Source organism: Balaenoptera borealis (assembly GCF_965194805.1).
Source record: "Balaenoptera borealis genome assembly, chromosome: 1".
NCBI classification, from domain to species: Eukaryota; Metazoa; Chordata; class Mammalia; order Artiodactyla; family Balaenopteridae; genus Balaenoptera; species Balaenoptera borealis.
Genome location: NC_138860.1, coordinates 138,475,711 through 138,501,879, shown reverse-complemented (window position 1 = coordinate 138,501,879; position 26,169 = coordinate 138,475,711). Strand labels below are relative to the sequence as shown.

The window sequence follows — 26,169 nt, the reverse complement described above, 5'->3', positions numbered from 1 at the left end:
GGAAGCTAGAACTCTATTTTTAAAATTCAGGCCTACACTTGTCTGTCCTCTTAAAATTGCTCAAGCAAGTATACTACTAAGCACACTTGCAGCATGCTCAATTAATTGCCAGGCAAATCTCAGGTACCTCTTCTGGGATCATACTCTAATCACAAGGGAATAGTCAGTTACGCCATAACAAATGAATCCCTAACAGGTTGCACTAGGATCTGTCCTGCTCTGTGTCATAGAGAATGAAAGCATTTGTAAAATACTGTGATTCTACCTTGTGATAAAAGTTCCCTCTATTCTTTCAGGCTTCTGGGTCAATTTAATTAATTGAAGAGTATCCAGAAACTATAAGATAAGTTAGTAGTAAACTACCTGCAATTATTTATCCACACGAATCAGATTTTTACATACTGCAACCAAAACTAAACTCAGAAGTAAACAGGGTAGTAAAACTGGCAGATGATGGAGACTGCCACTCTGAACCCAACTCAAAACTCAGTGTTCATGAAATCAGCTTCGCTGTTCTCTTGCCTTTATCATAAGTCAACGCTGTGATACTTGTAAGTTATATTACAAGTCTGAATTTATAAAATTAATCTCTTTAGTACATTGAGGTTCCATCTGGGATTGGATTTGAAATAGGGTTTCCTGACTTCCAAGGAGTCAAAATCTACTGCACCAGATACCCTCAAAGTCTCTGTCAAGCTCTAATATTCATGGAGGAAGGCAATTTCTAATTAGGTCTGTATTACCTGCCCACCCCACTCTCCCCCACTCCCGCAGACTGCAGCTCCCAGGGGAAGGAGGGCCTAAAAAAAAGTACTCCCTTTCTGTTCCCCTATCTGTCAACAGTAAGGTTCTGTACACCTGGGGCAGCTGTCAGCTGTCTACCTTGGCTGCCAGTCATCTGAGTCCCTGTCCCCAACCACAGGGTAAAAGCGATCCAGCCCACCCTAATCATGGCAGTAGGGCACTAGCTATTTGGCCCAAGACTGACTGCTCGTGCCCTGGGGAATGACGCTCTGGGAGTTCAGGCCATCACTCAGAGGGGGCCCTCAAACTTTAACATTAGTGTGAAAAGGGCACCTCTTTTGTGTAGGGGCTACTCCCCTGGCACCCCAATCTCCCATTTATGCCTATCAAGAATCTGTTCTCTGCACTGCTGTGGGGAATGGCAGATTGTTACAAACTATCTGGAGGCAATCTGGTAATGGAATAAAAGACCTAAAAAATAGGAACCATGTGACTCCCAGAAATATATCCTAAGAAAACATAATGTATGCACACAGAAATTTAGCTATAAGGCTAAATCAAGAACTTGTTTATAAAAGCAAAAAACTGAAAGCAAACTTAATGTACCAAAAAAAAAAAAAAAAAGGATAATGGTTAAAAAAACAGGGATATCCAAACAAGAGACTATCAATACTATCACTCTTGCATCCAACAAGCATGTATTAAGTACCTATTGTGTGCCAGGCATGGCATGCCAGTTTTGTTGCTGGTGCTTTTTTTAACTTTTTTTTTTGCCTTTTTTCTTTTTCTTTTTATTGTAATAAAAGCACATAAATTTATCCTCTTAACAATTACTAAGTGTACATTACAGTTCTGTTAACTAAATGTACATTACTATTTTCATCTTGCAAGACTAAAATTCTATAACCATTGAACAACTCTATTTCCCCTGATTTCTAAAAACTTACTTTGAAATAATTTTAGATTTACAGAAGACCTGCAAGGACAGTACAAAGAGTTCTCACATGCCTTTGTTCAACTTCTCCTAATACTAACACTATGGCATTTTTTAAACTGGCAAAATGGAATAATCATTGATTGTGTCATCGAATAATCCCAAGGGCCCAACAATGTGCCAGGCAGTAAGTAGCTCTGGCTGGTGCCTCTGCCTACACATCTCTGTTCCCCACTGATTCCTGACTCTGCACTGCCCTCTCCCCTGCACCACTCTCCAAGGGCAAGGGAAGGAAATTAAGAAAAAAACCACCCTAACAAAAGTTTCTTCCTCCCAGTAAGAATTCTTAAGCCACTGCCAATGGAGCCTAAAGCCATAGAAAGAGTTGTTTTCTAAATGAGTACAGAACCTCAGGGAAATCTCAGATAAGAAAGAATATCAATGAGGAAAATAAATAAATATAAGCAAACACTACATCAGTGTTAGCTATATATACAGGAACCATGCCAAGCCTTTCACCTGTAAGGTGGGTAGCATTATTATCCCCATTTTACAGATGAGTAAACCCAGGTGCAAAGAAGTTCAATTTTACTGAGAGTTCCGCAGCCAGTAAAAACACTTCCCTTGTCTGGGAAGAGAGAGAACACAGGGCTCTCACCTTGTGCTTTGAACATCTAAATTCCTAGATTCTTGGACTCAAGAAGCTGTTTTAAATAACAATGGCCACCATCCAGACATCAAATCTGACCAATCTCCAGCTCAGCAAAACTACTGGCAAGTACATTTGTCAGCCCCTGAGTAATCTTTCTAAAAGAGCGATGTATCCCTCTCTTGCACGTTTCCAGGGGAAGCAAAGAAACTTCTGAGGGACTTGCACAACACCTCCTAAAAGCAGGATTCCAGAAGGCCTTTCACATGTGCTTTCATGATGACCCGGGTCATCACCCACCTCCCACCTGCACCCTCCCCTCATGATCCACTAAGGCAACATGCTGATTGATGCTCACTCTTCAATAAAAATTCAAAGGACACACTGGACAGACACCCTTCCTTCTCATGCTGCTCTATCACAGCGACTCTCCACAAAATTATGGTGCCAGAATTCACTTCAAAGTATCCTCAGGTCTCTGACAACCCGGTAGGATGGAGAGTATAAAAAGAGAACAGTGTATTTCTGGTACCACAAAACCAAACTATTTGCCTCACCAAACATGCTGCTCCAAGTTAAAGTTTTTGCTTTCAAAGAATCCTTGGTTTGCCTTTAGACTCATTGTTTCATACTGAAGTGACTAACTTTGAATCATTCAAATCTGGTCTTTAGGATTTTGGGGCAATACAGACCGTACAATTACTATATAAACATGGATACTCTCCAGTAATACAAACACACTAACAAGACAAAGCGAAGGGCCTAACTCAGGTCCACCTTTGAAACTGGGGAACTGGAAGAAAGTGACCCAGACACTATTAGGAATCCTAAACAGGAGGAAAGAAAAACACTGACCAAAACCCAGGAAGGACAGAGTATCTTAGGAAGCCAGAAAACATATGGAGAAATGGGAAAGGACCAAAAGCAGCCTCTGTTCCTGGTCACCAATTGAGATCAGTGAGGAAGGGTTTCAGTGGGATCTGAAGAGGCATTGCTCAAATGCCCTGCAGTCTGGTCCTTGCTCAATAAATGGCACAAAGGCACAACATATGATGCTGTTTTGACAAGGGGAGAGCAAAGGGTGGGGGCAGCCACAAGCAGGGGAACCAGGCGGTAAAGAACTAGGTTTTCTCATTGGCGGTACCTGGCGTCATTGCAAACAGAAGTTGCAGTGACTCATGAAGATGAATTCATAGAACAATAAAGAAAAAACAGTAAAGGGATAGCTTGGCATTCCAGTTACAAAACAAGAGGGGTACAGACCTTGGGTCATGGATCCCCAAAGTGCCCCCTCAACCCTGACTGTTCCTAACGCTCTGTCCTCCTGAGATTTTTCTGAGAGCTTTCCCATCAACTGGACCTGAAGAATTCTGGTTCATTCTCTAAAAGTCCAGTTCAAATGCCTCCTTTTCCTGTGAAGTCCTCCAGAGTTGCTCTCTTCTCTGTGCTCCCATAGTATTCCAGTAAACATGTTAATTACAACCTTAGCTTGCTTTTTTGCGTGTAAATATCACCCACCACACTATAACTAGGGGCTGAGGCTGTGTTTATTCATTCTTATTTCTCACAGTCAGCTCTTAGAACATAGTAGGCACTCAGTAGACGAATGAATGACACAAGCAGGACCATCCAGAGTCCCCAGGGCCATAGCAGTTTGCAGGAAGAGTCATGATCAACTTATGAAAACCAACTTGAAGACCAATCAGATCCTAGCCATGGGGATATACACCTCTCCCTTATTCCCTCTAAAACAGGATTGAGGGAGCTTCTCCCTTGACTGCCCTCTAGAAATGGGAATGAAAATGCACATGCAGCTGACATCTTGGGGGAGGACACCACCAAACAAATTAAACTAGTTTTCAATCTCATAACCACTGTGACCAAACTAAAACACCAAACTTGGAAGGTGTTGAAAAATACCTTAAAAATACTTACAAAATAGATTTCTAACCTTTTCCTTCCTCTCTTCATCAGAGGATGAAACAAGGAAGACTGATCATAGTTCATTTTAAACCAAGTCTGCAACGACAGGTACCTCCCTCCTACTCAGTCTGAATGGGAAGTCATCGGGTCCCTGGCAGCCACTTGCTGCTTGTCCAGCCTTTCCCGCTATGACAGAATACCTGAGAGGCTGATGACAGAACAGCCTAGAACCACAATGGCTCATCTCTAATGCCAAGGGAGAAAAAGAGGGAAAGTCCCTGGAAAACCACTGTATGAGCCTTTACAATTTTATTCAGTAGACGTCAGAACCATAACTGGTGTACAAATAAATCAGGGAAGGCTGGAGTGTGACTAGATAGGATCCAGTAGGACCATCCTAGAACAGATCTAACAGAATAGGTGTGTGTCTCAACACCTAGGACAGCCGCCCCAGAAGCAGGTGGTCCAAGGACACACCCCTCCCCTCCCCACTTCACACAGCTCCCATGGGGCCTAATCTCCTAGCCCCAAGCCTTGCTCCACCAATATCAATATGGGACACGGCAAGCAAGAGGCCAATGAGCAATTCCTAAATTAAACTCCCTTGCAGCTGAGTCACTTCTTTTCCGTCCATGTCTAAGGTCAAAGACATTAAGCAACACAGAGGAGAGGCAGGGGTTTATTAGAGAACTACAGGATTTCAAGCCTAGAATGGATTCTACCAAACAAACATTAGCCCTCCTCTCCCAAGACAATAATCATCTATACTTTCATTATTAGGGCCAACAAGTCTCTACCCCTACCCTCAACTCCAGAGGCCTAAAGACTGCAAAAGTATCCTTGTTAAGTCTCAAAAACTCTTGTACTGTAGAAGACTTAATTCATTTTTAGGGGAAAATTAAGTTCTTTTTTCCCATGAAGTCAAAAAGAGGCACCTATGTACTTGCCCATCAGCTGCCCAGACACCCAGGACTTTCAAAAGTATGTCTGGGGAGGTGGAGCCAAATAGAAGTGCTGAGAAGCAGTACAGCTTCATGACGAGACTGCCTGGGTATGAACCCAGCTCCACTACTCACTAGCAGTGATCTTAAAAGCAGGGAAAATACTAGGACCTACCTCATGATTGTTAAGAGGATTACGTTACTTAATCTTACAAACAGTAAATGCTGTATTTCCTCCATAAATAAGGAGGTAGAGACAATGTGTTCCCTGGAAACATGTTATTCCACAACCATAAGAATTTTCAGTGTGACAGCACAAAACATTAGGTTTACCTGTATAAAACCTCCAACATTTGACTTTTTTTTTTTTTTAAACCTACAAGAATGGCAGTTTCATATGGTTAAATCAAATAGGTATGAATAAGAACATAAAGCCGTGCATTTTTAACTCATCCTGAGTGCCTGAAGCAGCTCAGGCCTTTTATAGAAAATCCTTCAAATGACTGTTTTTAAAAAAAGGTTGGGGGAAGGGGGGTAATCAAATACCTGTGTGGGGCTGATCCTCCCCACCCAGTTTGGTCTGCAGGACCTTGTGAAGGTTGAGCAACCTCGGCTATTTGGGGAGCTGACTGGCTGCCAAGCTGGCTTCCAGCCATCACCTGTTACTCTGACAACTGTAGCTCCAGAACTACTAGTACTATTTGCAAAACCCCAAGCACTTACAGGAAGCTTAAAGGCTCAAGAGGCTCACGTTGGAGTGACCAGAGAACTCCACAGCATTTTCCTCCTGCTAATGGTGCTTCTGGCTTCCAGGGAACCACTTCATGTTTCTGACACAGACACAGTTGTGACCATAGCCATCTGGATTTCAGCCATTATTCTCATTGTGCCTGAAGTTATTCAGTAAACTAGTTCACAAGTTTCAGAGACCCAACACTGAGTGTCTTTCATCTTAGAAAGTTTCTCCGTAAGTCTAAAACCTTTAAAAATTAAAGAGAAAAGCACATCACTTATGTTAAAGTTCAACTAAACACAGGCTCTCTCTGTACTAAATTTGCAACTTCCTGCCAATCTATAATTATTTCCAAATTTTTAAAAAATTAAGTTCAATTATACAAAGACATAGAAATGGCCCTTTAGTAAAGAACAACTTTAATCAAAATTTTTAGATGCACTGTGTGATTTTATGTCTGTTTTTTCATTAATAACAGAAAGCCTCTTTTCAACTATTGGCCCAGTCACTAATAATGGGATAGCAGCATAATCTTTCTCCGGCCTATACACTAAGCCTAGTTAGAAAAAAATTATCCAGAAGCACTTGTACATGTTTGAACCCTTGATTCCATGTTGTTACATGAACTAAGTGAAGGCTTGGACCAAGATCATCAATCAGCCTTACATGAAGGCACACAGATGTTCTGATTAGTTTGGGCTTAATGGCCATGTTCCAGCCTGATTTTATTGCTCTACTTCTCTCAACACCAGAACCATTTATAAAGCCCAAAACAGTATTAGCTCTAAATGAAACTAGTAAGTCAACTCTTTCTCAACCCAGACCATATACTTTCATGTTTCTCAGCTAAAATTAAGAGTTCGTTGCAAGAGAAACTGAAAAACTAACACTTCCTCATGGAGTCTCTCTTCATAATATTTTATGTCTATACAAGGATGTGATGGGGCAGAAGTAGATGGCAGGACTATACTATCTCAGGACATCCTTCCTAGCATTCCAGAACAGAATCATGGGCACTTGCCCTCCCCTGGCATTCTTATTTAATGTTATAATGAACTGAATATTTATTTAATAATTAAATTAATTGAACTAAGCTGAAGATCCAGTCAGCATTCTTTTCATAGGGACTCTGTTGGCTCACATGTGTTTAGATCACTATCTGAAAGGTAATAACATATTTTGCCCTAAAGATATCCTTGTTCCACAGCTCACTGCTCTGGCTGCCATGGACCCTCTTTTCTAGAGGCAGGAGGATGCCAGATGATCCTGTGAGCAATAGCTCTCTGCATGAATGTATACATATATGAGCACCACACACACCTCTAAGAGTGACCATGCAGGTGGGCACAGAAAATGGTAGCTTACTGCTCATTACACAGGAAAAGGGAATAAGTACAAACATCTACCCCACCCCAATTTCACCCCAAGTTCACAAGAGCTTCACAGTTTGCAGAAGTTTGGAGTCACTAGTTCAGAGCAAACATATAGCATGGTTTACAGGTAAAAGCATGAACTTTGCAGTCAGACAAGAGTTACTCATATTTAAAATGAAAAAGTTACTTAATTTCTCCAAATCTTGGTTTCCTCATCTTTAACTGGGAATAATTCCATCCAACTCACATGATTGGGCACACAGTAGATGTGTAATCTATAAGGTCAAGGTCAAGGATATAATCTCCAAACAAGGCTTAAAACAAGGTGGTGGTGTGATGAATTGGGAGATTAGGATTGACTTATATACACTAATATGTATAAAATGGATAACTAACAAGAACCTGCTATATAAAAAAATAAAATAAAATTCAAAAATTAAAAAAAAAAACATAACAAAACAAAAACACCTCACAGAAAATCACATGGTTTCAATCTGTACTGTGAAACTCAGATGTATTATACCACTAGTGTATGCATGCCACACAAGTCAATAAAAGGGGGTCAGGAATTAAAAGAAAAACAGTTTAGACTATGTGTCTCACTACTGGGTGGCTCCATACTATTCCTTTCTAAATAAAGGCCAGTATGCAAGTATACTCTTTATGCTTTAATGGTACTAAGCTGCATTGTTTTGGAACACACATAAAATGTGAGTTCAACAAAAAGAAATGCTGCAGAAATTTCACACAAATATTCATGAACATTACATATTGCCAGGCCTTTTCACTTAGAGCTGTGTATAAAATAAGAATGACTAGATGCTAAAAAGTCTGTAAATCCTATAAGAAGAGGTCCTAGAGGCACCCTGATGGCTTCAAGAAGTGAAAACCGGGAATGTGACGGAAAAACTATAGAAAACACAGCAAGAATTCTAGTCCAAAGCTAGTTAGTATGAAACAAATACACTGTGTGTGTTGTATATATACACAACTCAATAGACCCTGGAAGACATCCCTATCACAATAATACTTTAGGGAAGATCTATCTTATATCAAGCTTTTCAATCTCAATTTCTTAAAAAATTAGGAAAGTGAAGTTAAGAGGGATTTACTGTTCCAAGGCAACAGAGTCAATAATTGATAAAAATTAAATTTAAATCCAGGGTTTGTACTTGAAAACATGCTACGAGCACAGAACTTAGCATAAGTTATGTTCATAACTGAACCTGATCAGTAAAGAAAAATAAATTGTATTCAGTTAACTCAGCGCAAAGGAATACAGCAAATACATTTTCAAACTTTCTCATCAAAGTAGTTAAAGTTTTTAAAGTATGGTGATTATAACAATAAATTCTCACTCATCTGGAAAACTTGGTTATCCCAAAATGATTCATCCCTAAGGGTTCAAAAGAGTCAAGGATTTACTGTAACTTGTATCCATATTTGAAAAAAAAAAATCATTCCTTAACTCTATGGAAACATTTTTTATTTTTTAACATCTTTATTGGAGTATAATTGCTTTACAATGGTGTGTTAGTTTCTGCTTTATAACAAAGTGAATCAGCTATACATATATATATATATATGCCCATATCTTCTCCCTCTTGCGTCTCCCTCCCTCCCACCCTCCCTACCCCACCCCTCCAGGTGGTCACAAAGCACCGAGCTGATCTCCCTGTGCTATGTGGCTGCTTCCCACTAGCTATCGATTTTGCATTTGGTAGTGTATACATGTCCATGCCACTCTTTCACTTTGTCCCAGCTTACCCTTCCCCCTCCCCGTGTCCTCAAGTCCATTCTCTAGTAGGTCTGCATCTTTATCCCCGTCCTGCCTCTAGGTTCTTCAGAACCTTTTTTTTTTTTTTTAGATTCCATATATATGTGTTAGCATAAGGTATTTGTTTTTCTCTTTCTGACTTACTTCACTCTGTATGACAGACTCTAGGTCCATCCACCTCACTACAAATAACTCAATTTCGTTTCTTTTTATGGCTGAGTAATATTCCATTGTATATATGTGCCACATCTTCTTTATCCATTCACCTGTCGATGGACACTTAGGTTGCTTCCATGTCCTGGCCATTGTAAACAGAGCTACAGTGAACATTGTGGTACATGACTCTTTTTGAATTATGGTTTTCTCAGGGTATATGCCCAGTAGTGGGATTGCTGGGTCATATGACAGCTCTATTTTTAGTTTTTTAAGGAACCTCCACACTGTTCTCTATACTGGCTGTATCAATTTACATTCCCACCAACAGTGCAAGAGGGTTCCCTTTTCTCCACACCCTCTCCAGCATTTATTGTTTGGAGATCTTTTGATGATGGCCACTCTGGTGTGAGGTAATACCTCACTGTAGTTTTGATTTGCATTTCTCTAATGATTAGTGACACTGAGCATCTTCTCATGTGTTTGTTGGCAATCTGTATATCTTCTTTGGAGAAATGACTATTTAGGTCTTCTGCCCATTTTTGGATTGGGTTGTTTCTTTTTTTGATACTGAGCTGCATGAGCTGCTTGTAAATTTTGGAGATTAAACCTTTGTCAGTTGCTTCATTTGCAAATATTTTCTCCCATTCTGAGGGTGGTCTTTTCGTTTTGTTTATGGTTTCCTTTGCTGTGAAAAAGCTTTTAAGTTTCATTAGGTCCCATTTGTTTATTTTTGGCTTTATTTCCCTTTCTCTAGAAGGTGGGTCAAAAAGGATCTTGCTATGATTTATGACACAGAGTGTTCTGCCTATGTTTTCCTCTAAGAGTTTTATAGTGTCTGGCCTTACATTTAGGCCTTTAATCCATTTTGAGTTTATTTTTGTGTATGGTGTTAGGGAGTGTTCTAATTTCATTCTTTTACATGTAGCTGTCCAGTTATCCCAGCACCACTTATTGAAGAGGCTGTCTTTTCTCCACTGTATATTCTTGCCTCCTTTATCAAAAATAAGGTGACCACATGTGTATGGGTTCACCTCTGGGCTTTCTATCCTGTTCCATTGATCTATATTTCTGTTTCTGTGCCAGTACCATACTATCTTGATTGCTGTAGCTTTGTAGTATAGTCTGAAGTCAGACTATACTACAGGGAGCCTGATTCCTCCAGCTCCGTCTTCTCAAGATTGCTTTGGCTATTCTGGGTCTTTTGTGTTTCCATACAAATTGTGAAATTTTTTGCTCTAGTTCTGTGAAAAATGCCATTGGTAGTTTGGTAGGGATTGCACTGAATCCATAGATTGCTTTGGGTATTATAGTCATTTTCACAATGTTGATTCTTCCAATCCAAAAACACGGTATATCTCTCCATTTGTTTGTATCATCTTTAATTTCTTTCATCAGTGTCTTATAATTTTCTTTTGTCTCCTTAGGTAGGTTTATTCTTTTATTCTTTTTGTTGCAATGGTAGATGGGAGTGTTTCCTTAATTTCTCTTTCAGATCTTTCACCATTAGTGTATAGGAATGCAAGAGATTTCTGTGCATTAATTCTGTATCCTGCTACTCTACCAAATTCATTGATTAGCTCTAGTAGTTTTCTGGTAGCATCTTTAGGATTCTCTATGTATAGCATCATATCATCTGTAAACAGTGACAGCTTTACTTTTTCTTTTCTGATTTGGATTCCTTTTATTTCTTTTTCTTCTCTGATTGCTGTGGCTAAAACTTCCAAAACAGTGTTGAATAATAGTGGTGAGAGTGGGCAACCTTGTCTTGTTCCTGATCTTAGTGGAAATTGTTTCAGTTTTTCACCATTGAGGACGATGTTGGCTGTGGGTTTGTCATATATGGCCTTTATTACGTTGAGAAAAGTTCCCTCTATGCTTAGTTTCTGGAGGGTTTTTATCATAAATGGGTGTTGAATTTTGTTGAAAGCTTTTTCTGCATCCACTGAGTTGATCATATGGTTTTTTTTTTTGTTTTTATTTTTTTAAGGGCAGATTTGGGACAGTATTTTTTTTTTAAGATTTTTAGAAATTTCATGTAATGTCTGAAACATTTATATTAACATACTTCCATACGTATTTCCATACAAATACAAATATAAGATTTTTAGAAATTTCATGTAATGTCTGAAACATTTATATTAACATATTTCCATACAAATAACCCAATGAAAGTTTAGTATTAGTTGTTTTGTTTGTTTGTTTGTTTATACTGCAGGTTCTTATTAGGCATCAATTTTATACACATCAGTGTATACATGTCAATCCCAATCGCCCAATTCAGCACACCACCATCCCCACCCCACCGCAGTTTTCCCCCCTTGGTGTCCATATGTCCATTCTCTACATCTGTGTCTCAACTTCTGCCCTGCAAACCGGCTCATCTGTACCATTTTTCTAGGTTCCACATACATGCGTTAATATACGATATTTGTTTTTCTCTTTCTGACTTACTTCACTCTGTATGACAGTCTCTAGATCCATCCACGTCTCAACAAATGACTCAATTTCGTTCCTTTTTATGGCTGAGTAATATTCCATTGTATATATGTACCACAACTTCTTTATCCATTCGTCTGTTGATGGGCATTTAGGTTGGTTCCATGACCTGGCTACTGTAAATAGTGCTGCAATGAACATTCGGGTGCATGTGTCTTTTTGAATTACGGTTTTCTCTGGGTATATGCCCAGTAGTGGGATTGCTGGGTCATATGGTAATTCTATTTTTAGTTTTTTAAGGAACCTCCATATTGTTCTCCATAGTGGCCGTATCAATTTACATTCCCACCAACAGTGCAAGAGGGTTCCCTTTTCTCCACACCCTGTCCAGCATTTGTTGTTTGTAGATTTTCTGATGATGCCCAATCTAACAGGAGTGAGGTGATACCTCATTGTAGTTTTGATTTGCATTTCTCTAATAATTAGTGATGTTGAGCATCTTTTCATGTGCTTCGTGGCCGTCTGTATGTCTTCTTTGGAGAAATGTCTATTTAGGTCTTCTGCCCATTTTTGGAGTGGGGTGTTTGTTTCTTTAATATTGAGCTGAATGAGCTGTTTATATATTTTGGAGATTAATCCTTTGTCCGTTGATTCGTTTGCAAATATTTTCTCCCACTCTGAGGGTTGTCTTTTCGTCTTGTTTATGGTTTCCTTTGCTGTGCAAAAGCTTTGAAGTTTCATTAGGTCCCATTTGTTTATTTTTGTTTTTATTTCCATTACTCTAGGAGGTGGATCAAAAAAGATCTTGCTGTGATTTATGTCAAAGAGTGTTCTTCCTATGTTTTCCTCTAAGAGTTTTATAGTGTCCAGTCTTATATTTAGGTCTCTAATCCATTTTGAGTTTATTTTTGTGTATGGTGTTAGGGAGTATTCTAATTTCATTCTTTTACATGTAGCTGTCCAGTTTTCCCAGCACCACTTATTGAAGAGACTGTCTTTTCTCCATTGTATATCTTTGCCTCCTTTGTCATAGATTAGTTGACCATAGGTGCGTGGGTTAATCTCTGGGCTTTCTATCTTGTTCCATTGATCTATGTTTCTGTTTTTGTGCCAGTACCATATTGTCTTGATTACTGTAGCTTTGTAGTATAGTCTGAAGTCAGGGAGTCTGATTCCTCCAGTTCCATTTTTTTCCCTCAAGACTGCTTTGGCTATTCGGGGTCTTTTGTGTCTCCATACAAATTTTAAGATGATTTGTTCTAGCTCCGTAAAAAATGCCATTGGTAATTTGATAGGGACTGCATTGAACCTGTAGATTGCTTTGGGTAGTAGAGTCATTTTCACAATGTTGATTCTTCCAATCCAAGAACATGGTATATCTCTCCATCTGTTGGTATCATCTTTAATTTCTTTCATCAGTGTCTTATAGTTTTCTGCATACAGGTCTTTTGTCTCCCTAGGTAGGTTTATTCCTAGGTATTTTATTCTTTTTGTTGCAATGGTAAATGGGAGTGTTTCCATAATTTCTCTTTCAGATTTTTCATCATTAGTGTATAGGAATGCAAGAGATTTCTGTGCATTCATTTTGTATCCTGCAACTTTACTATATTCATTAATTAGCTCTAGCAGTTTTCTGGTGGCAGTTTTAGGATTCTCTATGTATAGTATCATGTCATCCGCAAACAGTGACAGTTTTACTTCTTCTTTTCCAATTTGTATTCCTTTTATTTCTTTTTCTTCTCTGATTGCCGTGGCTAGGACTTCCAGAACTATGTTGAATAATAGTGGTGAGAGTGGACATCCTTGTCTCGTTCCTGATCTTAGAGGAAATGCTTTCAGTTTTTCACCATTGAGAATGATGTTTGCTGTGGGTTTGTCATATATGGCCTTTATTATGTTGAGGTAGGTTCCCTCTATGCCCACTTTCTGGAGAGTTTTTATCAGAAATGGGTGTTGAATTTTGTCAAAAGCTTTTTCTGCATCTATTGAGATGATCATATGGTTTTTATTCTTCAGTTTGTTAATATGGTGTATCACAATGATTGATTTGCGTATATTGAAGAATCCTTGCATCCCTGGGAGAAATCCCACTTGATCGTGGTGTATGATCCTTTTAATGTGTTGTTGGATTCTGTTTGCTAGTATTTTGTTGAGGATTTTTGCATCTATATTCATCAGTGATATTGGTCTGTAATTTTCTTTTTTTGTAGTGTCTTTGTCTGGTTTTGGTATCAGGGTGATGGTGGCCTCATAGAATGAGTTTGGGAGTGTTCCTTCCTCTGCAATTTTTTTGGAAGAGTTTGAGAAGGATAGGTGTTAGCTCTTCTCTAAATGTTTGATAGAATTCACCTGTGAAGCCATCTGGTCCTGGACTTTTGTTGGAAGATTTTTAATCACAGTTTCAATTTCATTACTTGTGATTGGTCTGTTCATATTTTCTGTTTCTTCCTGGTTCAGTCTTGGAAGGTTATACCTTTCTAAGAATTTGTCCATTTCTTCCAGGTTGTCCATTTTATTGGCATAAAGTTGCTTGTAGTAGTCTCTTAGGATGCTTTGTATTTCTGCGGTGTCTGTTGTAACTTCTCCTTTTTCATTTCTGATTTTATTGATTTCAGTCCTCTCCCTCTTTTTCTTGATGAGTCTGGCTAATGGCTTATCAATTTTGTTTATCTTCTCAAAGAACCAACTTTTAGTTTTATTGATCTTTGCTATTGTTTTCTTGGTTTCTATTTCATTTATTTCTGCTCTGATCTTTATGATTTCTTTCCTTCTGCTAACTTTGGGTTTTGTTTGTTCTTCTTTCTCTAGTTTCTTTAGGTGTAAGGTTAGATTGTTTACTTGAGATCTTTCTTGTTCCTTGAGATAGGCTTGTATAGCTATAAACTTCCCTCTTAGAACTGCTTTTGCTGCATCCCATAGGTTTTGGGTCGTCGTGTTTTCATTGTCATTTGTCTCTAGGTATTTTTTGATTTCCTCTTTGATTTCTTCAGTGATCTCTTGGTTATTTAGTAACGTATTGTTTAGCCTCCATGTGTTTGTCTTTTTTACGTTTTTTTCCCTGTAATTCATTTCTAATCTCATAGCGTTGTGGTCAGAAAAGATGCTTGATATGATTTCAATTTTCTTAAATTTACTGAGCCTTGATTTGTGACCCAAGATGTGCTCTATCCTGGAGAATGTTCCGTGCACACTTGAGAAGAACGTGTAATCTGCTGTTTTGGGATGGAATGTCCTATATATATCAATTAAATCTATCTGGTCTATTGTGTCATTTAAAGCTTCTGTTTCCTTATTTATTTTCATTTTGGATGATCTGTCCATTGGTGTAAGTGAGGTGTTAAAGTCCCCCACTATGATTGTGTTACTGTCGATTTCCTCTTTTATAGCTGTTAGCAGTTGCCTTATGTATGGAGGTGCTCCTATGTTGGGTGCATATATATTTATAATTGTTATATCTTCTTCTTGGATTGATCCCTTGATCATTATGTAGTGTCCTTCCTTGTCTCTTGTAACATTCTTTATTTTAAAGTCTATTTTATCTGATATGAGTATAGCTACTCCAGCTGTCTTTTGATTTCCATTTGCATGGAATATCTTTTTCCATCCCCTCACTTTCAGTCTGTATGTGTCCCTAGGTCTAAAGTGGGTCTCTTGTAGACAGCATATATATGGGTCTTGTTTTTGTATCCATTCAGCCAGTCTATGTCTTTTGGTTGGGGCATTTAATCCATTCACGTTTCAGGTAATTATCGATATGTATGTTCCTATGACCATTTTCTTGATTGTTTTGGGTTTGGTTTTGTAGGTCCTTTTCTTCTCTTGTGTTTCCCACTTAGAGAAGTTCCTTTAGCATTTGTTGTAGAGCTGGTTTGGTGGTGCTGAATTCTCTTAGCTTTTGCTTGTCTGTAAAGCTTTTGATTTCTCCATCAAATCTAAATGAGATCCTTGCCGGGTAGAGTAATCTTGGTTGTAGGTTCTTCCCTTTCATCACTTTAAGTATATCATGCCACTCCCTTCTGGCTTGTAGAGTTTCTGCTGAGAAATCAGCTGTTAACGTTATGGGAGTTCCCTTGTATGTTATTTGTCGTTTTTCCCTTGCTGCTTTCAATAATTTGTCTTTGTCTTTAATTTTTGCCACTTTGATTACTATGTGTCTCGGCGTGTTTCTCCTTGGGTTTATCCTGTATGGGACTCTCTGCGCTTCCTGGACTTGGGTGGCTATTTCCTTTCCCATGTTAGGGAAGTTTTCGACTATAATCTCTTCAAAGATTTTCTCTGGTCCTTTCTCTCTCTCTTCTCCTTCTGGGACCCCTATAATGCGAATGTTGTTGCGTTTAATGTTGTCCCAGAGGTCTCTTAGGCTGTCTTCATTTCTTTTCATCCTTTTTTCTTTAGTCTGTTCCGCAGCAGTGAATTCCACCATTCTGTCTTCCAGGTCACTTATCCGTTCTTCTGCCTCAGTTATTCTGCTATTGATTCCTTCTAGTGTAGTTTTCATTTCAGTTATTGTATTGGTCATCTCTGTTTGTTTGTTCTTTAATTCTTCTAGGTCTTTGTTAATCATTTCTTGCATCTTCTCAATCTTTGCCTCCATTCTTATTCCGAGGTCCTGGATCATCTTCACTATCATTATTCTGAATTCTTTTTCTGGAAGGTTGCCTATCTCCACTTCATTTAGTTGTTTTTCTGGGGTTTTTTCTTGTTCCTTCATCTGGTACATAGCCCTCTGCCTTTTCATCTTGTCTATCTTTCTGTAACTGTGGTTTTTGGTCCACAGGCTGCAGGATTGTAGTTTTTCTTGCTTCTGCTGTCTGCCCTCTGGTGGTTGAGGCTATCTAAGAGGCTTGATGGGAGGCTCTGGTGGTGGGTAGAGCTGACTGTCACTGTGGCGGTCAGAGCTCAGTAAAACTTTAATCCACTTGACTGTTGATGGGTGGGGCTGGGTTCCCTCCCTGTTGGTTGTTTTGCCTGAGGCAACCCAACACTGGAGCCTACCTGGGCTCTTTGGTGGGGCTAATGGCAGACTCTGGGAGGGCTCACGCCAAGGAGCACTTCCCAGAACCTCCGCTGCCAGTGTCCTTGTCCCCACGGTGAAACAGAGCCACCCCCCCGCCTCTGCAGGAGACCCCCCAACACCAGCAGGTAGGTCTGGTTCAGTCTCCCCCAGGGTCACTGCTCCTTCCCCTGGGTCCCGATGCGCACACTACTTTGTGTGTGCCCTCCAAGAGTGGGGTCTCTGTTTCCCCCAGTCCTGTCAAAGTCCTGCAATCAATTCCCACTAGGCTCCAAAGTCTGATTCTCTAGGAATTCCTCCTCCCGTTGCCGGACCCCCAGGTTGGGAAGCCTGACGTGGGGCTCAGAACCTTCACTCCAGTGGGTGGACTTCTGTGGTATAAGTGTTTGCCAGTCTGTGAGTCACCCACCCAGCAGTTATGGGATTTGATTTTACTCTGATTGCACCCCTCCTACCGTCTCACTGTGGCTTCTCCTCTGTCCTTGGATGTGGGGTATCCTCCTTGGTGAAGTCCAGGGTCTTCCTGTCAATGATTGTCCAGCAGCCAGTCGTGATTCTGGTGCTCTCACAAGAGGGAGTGAGAGCACGTCCTTCTACTCCGCCATCTTGGTTAATCCTCCGAAACTGATCATATGGTTTTTATTCTTCAGTTTGTTAACATGGTGTATCACATTGATTGACTTGCGTATATTGAAGGATGTTGGCATTCCTGGGATAAACCCCACTTGATCATGGTGTATGATCCTTTTAATGTGCTGTTGGATTCTGTTTGCTAGTATTTTGGCGAGGATTTTTGCATCTATGTTCATCAGTGATATTGGCCTGTAGTCTCCTTTCTTTGTGACACCCTTGTCTGGTTTTGGTATCAGGGTGATGGTGGTCTCGCAGAATGAGTTTGGGAGTGTTCCTCTCTCTGCTATATTCTGGAAGAGTTTGAGAAGGATAGGTGTTAGCTCTTCTCTAAATGTTTGACAGAATTCGCCTGTGAAGCCATCTGGTCCTGGGCTTCTGTTTGTTGGAAGATTTTTAATCACTGTCTCGATTTCAGTGCTTGTGTTTGGTCTGTTTATGTTTTCTATTTCTTCCTGGTTCAGTCTCAGAAGGTTGTGCTTTTCTAAGAATTTGTCCATTTCTTCCAGGTTGTCCATTTTATTGGCATATAGTTGCTTGTAGTAATCTCTCATGATCCTTTGTATTTCTGCAGTGTCAGTTGTTACTTCTCCTTTTTCATTTCTAATTTTATTGATTTGCGTCTTCTCCCTTTTTTTCTTGATGAGTGTGGCTAATGGTTTATCAATTTTGTTTATCTTCTCAAAGAACCAGCTTTTAGTTTTACTGATCTTTGCTATTGTTTCCTTCATTTCTTTTTCATTTATTTCTGATCTGATCTTTGAAACATTTTTAAATACAGAACACAATGACATTACTGGAAATTCTTTCATTTGACTTATCTGAGGCTTATCTGCTTCACTGAGGCTTATCTTATTACTCTCTTAATAATCAGACATGAAAGGTAAAAATGAAGATCATTTGTCTTGTATTTTAGAGACAAGATAAGTAAAGTAAGTTAACAGTTATTTCAAATTTCCCTTGGTTGGAATGTAAAAAAAACTGGCCTCCTTTCCAAGAAATTGGTGCTGGAAAGAGGCCTCAGAGCTGTGATATTACATTCAAACTCCTACAAAGGCGCTTCATTTTACAGATGAAGAAACCAAAGCTCAGAGGCATGAAATGACTTACCTATGGTCTCAAAGTCAGTGACTATCAAATCCCCAATATGAATCCACGTACCTGACTCTATAAGTTTATTGGCAATATCTGAATCTAAAGACCAAATGAAGAGCTGTGTCTCATCAGTGCCCCCTCCACACACACCCCCATCCCCCACGATTTGCGGGCAATTCTCCAGGTGAGGCAGGGAAGATGGAAGAGATATGGTATATGGACCAGTGGAAACTCAATCAACTGAAGTCCAGTCAGCCTAGAGCCACTATATCAGTTTGGTGTCTTTTACTGGAAACAGGTTGCTAACAAATATGAGAATGATCCAGAATTAGACAAAATCCAAAAAGAGAGAAATTACTCCTGGATGAACAGAATAACTATACGCAAATAAACTACCGAACTAGAAGAAAAGATTAAGATGTTTTATGAAGAACATCTGAATAATAAAATTTGATATATCTTAGAGGGAAGCAGATATTTGGGTATAAGAGATAAAGAGGACAGTGGACCCAGACTTTCATGGGGAAAGAAGACATGCTAACAATTCCTGCAGGAACTTATCACCGCTTCACACTGTGTCGCTGGAGAACCAGGGTGGACCATCTTGATGCTCAAGGAGAGTACACGAAATTTTTGGCACAGGCAGCACCGTGGTGTTCTCTAGAGACTAATGCACTACTTGTAAAGGTCCTAAACATAACTGAGCAGAAAATTAAGTATTGACTATTGTTTACTTTTTGCATTTTTATTGTAGACTCAAAGCTAGATTATCTTTCCTTTGCAAGATTATTTCATCAGAATATTTTTCAGTAAAAGGAACAACAAAACTGATGTTTACATGGAAGGAACTGTGAAAATGTAGACAAATCACATTCACCTTCTTTAATTAATCAAGAATAGTGGTTCAGTAACTCTCCATTTGCACACACATTCAACTGTAACCCAAATGAAAGTTTCATTTCCCAAAATGCAACTACTTAGCATGCTCTATGTGAATATGATTCTTAGACCATAAGCCAGATATCAGTCAATGCCATGCCTGCCTTAGAACAAGCAATAGTAGATAACATAATTAACCAAATATAATACATTTTTTCTCCCAATATTTTATCTTGGGGTTGGAGCAGAATGGGAGAAGAACGTATCATGGAACCTATACAGTTGCTTATACCACTTTCGTGTTCAAAGTAAAGTAACTGTCTTAATTTTTAAAAAAAGAAAGAAAAAGACCAAATGAAGAATATCATAATGTGAAAAGTGTAGCATTACATTTGCTTTCTATGTTTAATCATTAAGGAAATTAACTACTGTATTTAATCCCTATCAAGATAAAAAAAAATTTTTTTTATTTCAATGACTGGGTTCTATCTGTTCCCATTAGGGAAATTACTCAAATGCCACAGAAGCTCTTTTGTTGGTTTTTCTAATACGCCCCAAACACAAAATGTAACCTTTTATTATGTTGTGTTACTAGTTTAAGTGTGGCTCTAGAGCCTCAGGAATACCTGGCCCCATCCTAATTAGTAGTATTATAAACACTTATTCTCTATACAGAACTTCATGATTTGTATCCATTATCTCATCAGATCCTCATTAACGTTTCTGGTTGAAGGTCAGTTCTGACTTCACAGAAGAAATCGAGTCAAAGAGAGGGTTAAGCTACCTCCTTAATATCACCCTGGCACCAACTGCCTGAAAACAGTCCAGAGCTCTAATGTCCTTTTAATAGAGTTTTAGTATAAATTTTCAAGTATGTTTAAGAAAACAGAACAATTTTTAAAGACATGGATTTCAAGTCAGTGGGAAGAATGATAATTTTTTTTGTGGTGAGACAACTGGATAGCCAGTTAGAAAAAATATTAAGAAACCTAGCATTCATCTTACACCACATACTAAAATGTGTTCCGTCATTTCAAAATATCAAATATACCTAATACTAAGTCTAAATAGAAATAAATGTTTATATAATTAGGGAAGTCAAAAGGTCTCTCCAACATGACATCAAAAGTAGAAACCCTGGGGTTTCCCTGGTGGCGCAGTGGTTAAGAATCTGCCTGCCAATGCAGGGGACATGGGTTCGAGCCCTGGTCCAGGAGGATCCCACATGCCACGGAGCAACTGAGCCCGTGTGCCACAACTACTGAGCCTGTGCTCTTGAACCCGTGAGCCACAACTACTGAGCCCACGAGCCACAACTACTGAAGCCCATGTGCCTAGAGCCCGTGCTCCGCAACAGGAGAGGCCACCGCAATGAGAGAGGCCCGCACACCACAACGAAGAGTAGCCCCCACTCGCCACAGCTGGAGAAAGCCCGCGTGCAGCAGCGAAGAAGCAACGCAGCCTAAAATAAATAAATAAAATAAATAAATTAAAAAAAAAAAAAATGTTTGATAGGTTTGAATACATGAAAATATAAAACTTCTGTATCAAAAGACTCTAAATATATAAGCAAACAACCTGAAGAAAAATATTTGTACCATGTACCACAAAAAGTTAATATTCTTAACATATAGCTTTAAAAAAAAGAAAAAAGAAAAAAACACACCAATAATGAAATGGACAGGGCTTCCCTGGTGGCACAGTGGTTGAGAATCTGCCTGCCAATGCAGGGGACACGGGTTCGAGCCCTGGTCTGGGAAGATCCCACATGCCTCGGAGCAACTGGGCCCGTGAGCCACAACTACTGAGCCTGCGCGTCTGGAGCCTGTGCTCTGCAACAAGAGAGGCCGCGACAGTGAGAGGCCCGCGCACCGCGATGAAGAGTGGCCCCCGCTTGCCACAACTAGAGAAAGCCCTCGCACAGAAACGAAGACACAACACAGCCAAAAATAAATAAATAAATAAATAAAATTTAAAAAAATTAAGGAATTCCTTTAAAAAAAATAAAAATAAATTTAAAAAAATAAAATGGACGAAGGGCTTGACAAGGCAATCCACAAAGAAAACATGAGTTCTTAACATGAAATAAAAAGTTTAAATATACTAATAACCAAATATCTATGAAATAAAATAGAGATTTACCTTTTTTTTTTACTAGTAGACTGGCAAATTTTTTTAAATTATAATATCCACAAATTGATTAAATGTGACAAAGCAAGTACTCTCATTTAGAAATATAAACAGCACGTGAGTTCTGCAGAGCAATTTGTAAATGTCCTTTGACCCAGAAGTTCTTTCTACTTCTAGCAACTTATTCTAAGCAAATAACGATGATATACAAGATTTAGCTACAAGGCTCTTCATCACAAAGTTGTTTAAAATGACTAACAAAACAATCTTAAATATTCATCCAGGAACACAGAATCACGGTGAAGCCATCTAACAGAATTGTACACTGAAAAAAATAATAACATATATATATACACGTATATATATGTAATTATGTATATATATACATATGTATATATACGTATTAATTATTGGAAAATGGAACAATATTCATGATTCACTAATAAACAAAGGAAAGGTTATAAAACATCATGCAGTGTATAAACACAATTTATGTTGGGCATGTGCACATAAGATTGAGAGGATATTCATCACAATACTGACTACGGTTATGGGATTCCAAGTGGCTTTTATTCTTTTCTCTGGATTCTAAATCTTCAATAAATAAGAATAACTTTTGCAAAAAACAGTGAATATAACTTCTTAAAAATAACTTCCAAAAAAGGAGACAGCAGCCAATAATATTTTATGTACAAAGCAAGTGACTGTCCCCCAGACCTACTGGGTAAATCAGGCACACAATACAACCAGCCATTCCATCCTCAGATCCCAAGACAGGAATAAGAGTAGATCAGGGTGGGCAGAATGCCTAGTCTCACACCACAGTATAACTCCGTGTCCTACTACTCAGGTTGGAAAACACTAGACTTGAACAGCCCACTACAGCTTAGGAAATATGAGATGGGATCTCCTCCACCTGTACAACTCCCTCCACATTGCCAAGACAGCAGCTCAAAAAATGGTATGCGGGGTGGGGTGAGAGCTGTCTGCAGTGCAAAAAAATACATGCCAATGTATGCAAAATGGTATGAACCCAGTGGAGAGCAATTTACAATCTTGATAAAAATTATTTTTAAAAAATTATAAATGCACTTATCTTTTAACCCAACAACCTTGGGAATTTATCCAACCTTGTACATATGAGATTATACAAAGAAGCACTGTTTGCAGTGATAATAGCATGGAAGCAAATAATATATCCATGAATATGGAGACTGGTTAAGTAAACCATGGTACAGAACACAGTGGCGCTCTAATAAATACGTACATACATACATGTACACACACACACACAAGAATAAGGAAATATTCCAGGTCCTAATACAGAAAGAGAGGAGGAAATACTGTAAAATGAAAAAAGCAAGTACAGAATAGTATATAGAGTATGCTACATTTTGTATAAAAATAGAGAAGAATATATACTTGTGTTTAATTGTATCTGGACACAAGAAATGCATAAAAGAGGTTATTTAAGGGGGCAGGGAAGGAAGCTGACAGTGACAAAAACAGGAGCAAGCCTTTCAATTTGTTCTAAGTTATACTGGTTTACTTTCTGAAGCATGTGAATACAGTACCCATGTCAAACAAAATATCAACAACGACAACACCAATAACAATAATAATAATGAAAAGTTAAAAATGCTTACCAATAAAGCCTTGGTAAGAGGCAAATTTGCCACCACAGAGTGAGAAGCATCAGAGCTGAGCAACAGATTACACAGGAATTCTCTTCTGCCTCCATTGGAAAGAGAGAAGAGGTGAAACCATTTACAGATCACCTACCACAGGAAAGTTTTCTGCATATGTTATCTCATTAATATTCAAGTTAACCCTAGTTAAGTATAACCAGCCTCATTTCTGCAAATAAGTAAATGGTGGTACATAGTAAATGGCAAGCCATTAGGTCACGTGTCCAAAGTCACAGGACTATGACTGAAACTCATGCTCTTACCTGCTGAAACTCTCAAAGAAAAAATATTTAAGTCTCAGTAAAAATAAAAATCCTCTAAGTCAGTCACTCACTCATAACCACACTTCCTTCTGCAGTGTTTCCTCTAAAACTGTTTACACCAGCGGTGCCCAACCTTTTTGGCACCAGGGACCGGTTTTGTGGAAGACAATTTTTCTACGGACTTGGGGTGGGGGATGGTTCAGGCCGTAATGCGAGCGATGGGAAGCGGCAGATGAAGCTTCACTTGCTCGCTGCTCACCTCCTGCTGCGCGGCCCGGTTCCTAACAGGCTGTGGACCAATATCGGTCCGTGGCCTGGGGCCTGGGGACCCCTGCTCTACGCTAATAAAAGGATGATCTATATTTTCCAAATTAATGAGCTCCAAAAAAGTTAATTACTGAGAGCATTATCAGATGCATTTTTTTTCCTTTGTTGAGGATTAACTATGAAATGCATGCAAAATCACTGAATAATGAACTTCACAGGAATCGTAAATCATCTTTTGCAGTAAGATGATAAAAAATGATACTACCACAGAGGGAGGGAGGGAGGACAGAAATAGCAACTAACATTTATTGGGCACTTATATATACCAGTCACTGTTCTAAGTGCTTTGAATATAAGGACTCACCTAATTCTCATAAAACCCTATGAAGTAGGTACTATTATTATATTCGTTTTACAGATGAGTAAATTGAGACACAGAAAGTTAAATAACCTGTCCACACAGACTGTCCAAACTCCACTGCCCATACTACTCCCCACCATACAATATTTCCAGGCTGCAACGACTGAGAATGAACAAGAGGACAGCTCTTCTCTAAAAAATCAGTGAATGATTTGTAATCTTACGTATTTAATTGTGTAAGTTGTTTTATTCCAAGAAAAGGAGGCTTCAACTGACTGTCAAATGGATCAATAAGACAAAAAAGATTTAAACCCCCTGATTTCAGAGACTAGGCTACAATCCAAGCCAGAGATGAAACCTACAGAAAGGCAGTAAGGAGTGGGCGTGAAAAGGCAAAGAGCAGTGAGAACAGTATTTCTTTCTCAACTTCATACGTGTTAACTGAAAAGGTAGCTCCATGGTCATATATCTGGAAAACAGTTGACTGAGTAATATTCAATAGTTTCTTATTTTAGTTCTCCAAAAAAAGGATAAACTAAGCAACATCAAGCGATTCCCAAACTTATCTGACCATGAAATTCTTTACTCACAGAGCACCTTGAGGACAAACCATACTCAGGGAAGCTATTGGACTAAAAGGATATTCAAGAGTTAAAAATCTATCAAACTTGGTGACTAACAGTGCAGGAGAGATGAGTCAAAATAAGCCCCACAAAATGGCTTAGGTAACCAGTGAAGGTGATATGAGAGGGAGGTTAAGATAAAGGGCAGTTTTTTATGGAAAAAGGTGAACTTAGTTCACCTGTTTGACTTAAGAGTTCTGTAAAAAACTGCCAGTTCACAAAACAATTGAAACCAGCATCTCGAAGAGATATTTGTACATCCATATTCATAGCAGCATTATTCACAATAGCCAAAAGGTGGAAGCAACCCAAGTGTCCGTCGAGGAACGGATAAACAAAATGTGGTACATACACTGAATAGAATATTATTCAGTTTTAAAAAGGAAGGAAATTCTGACATATACTACAATGTGGATGAACCTTGAGAACATTACATCAAGTGAAATAAGTCAATCACAAAAGGATAAATACTGTGATTCCACTTAAATGAGCTACATAGAGTAGTCAAATTCATAGAGACAGAAAGTAGAATGGTGGTTGTGAAGGGCTGGGGGGAGGGGAGGATGGGGTGGAGGGGTGTTGTTTAATGGGTAGAGAGTTTCAGTTTTGCAAGACGAAAAGCGTTCTGGAGATAGGTTGCACAATGATGTGAATGTACTTAACACTACTGAACTGTAACTTAAAAATGATCCAGATGGTAAATTTTATGTTGTGTATTTTACCACAAATAGAAAAAAATTTTAACTGCCAATTCAAGATGTTGTTAGACATTTGCTGTCTCTATCTGTGTAGAAACCTCTCATCCCACGTGGTCCTGCTAGGACTACAGATCACAGTGTCCTGCCCTGACCCCTACTGATGACCCAGGTCTGACTCATCACTGTCCACCTACGTGACCAAGGGGTGACCCAAGCAAAAGTCCTTTGGAGAGATGTGACAAATGGAAGCCAGAAGAACACCACCTTGGGGTGGCCAGTTGTTCTCTTTTGAGCCATTTGGAGAAAACCTCACTGTGGCAAGAAATGAGACCAATGAAAGAAAAGCAGAACCACGTAGGACTCCTAAAGAGATCATGCCTCGACATCGCTGGAGCTCACAGATTCTCTTCCCCTAACCTTTAGAGGCTCCAGTTATCTGGGCCAATAAATTCCAACACCTTTCCTGTGCAAACCTCCTCCCCCCACAGCTCAAACACCAAAAGAGAATAGGGACATCCAAAAGAAAAGCAATTTCACTGAGCAATACGACCCTTTATAAGAATTTTCTCTCCATAGTTCCTTTGAAATTTTATCTGCAGTATCACGTACTAGAACAGTAGTACACAGTTCCATAATTTAGTAAGTACAATTCCAAATTTAACACAATCTTTCCAGTTGGTAAATACATCATCGTGTTAGGCCAGAATATTTTTACATTTCTGAAGAAACAGTAATAATTTTAAAAAAATTATCAATCTAAATCTATACTAGATTATACAGAGAGAGAGATATACAATGCATAAAATAGAAATAAATTTAGAAATACAAGTGTTTCTAAATTATCTGAAGTATAAC

The 26,169-nt window shown here is 38.9% G+C and overlaps 1 protein-coding gene across 3 annotated transcripts in view; it reads right to left on the bottom strand.

Moving 5' to 3' along the window:
- Positions 1-26,169, bottom strand: part of JAK1 (Janus kinase 1) — a 143,723-nt gene that overhangs the window by 100,073 nt on the left and 17,481 nt on the right. The window contains exon 1 of one of the 3 annotated variants that reach the window (XM_082356601.1): positions 23,061-23,125. The exons of the other annotated variants lie outside the window; for them this stretch is intronic. Coding sequence (XP_082212727.1) covers positions 23,061-23,110 — 50 coding nt within the window. The 5' untranslated portion in view covers positions 23,111-23,125. Of the gene's footprint in view, positions 1-23,060; positions 23,126-26,169 lie in introns of those variants that run through there. 3 annotated transcript variants of the gene reach the window in all.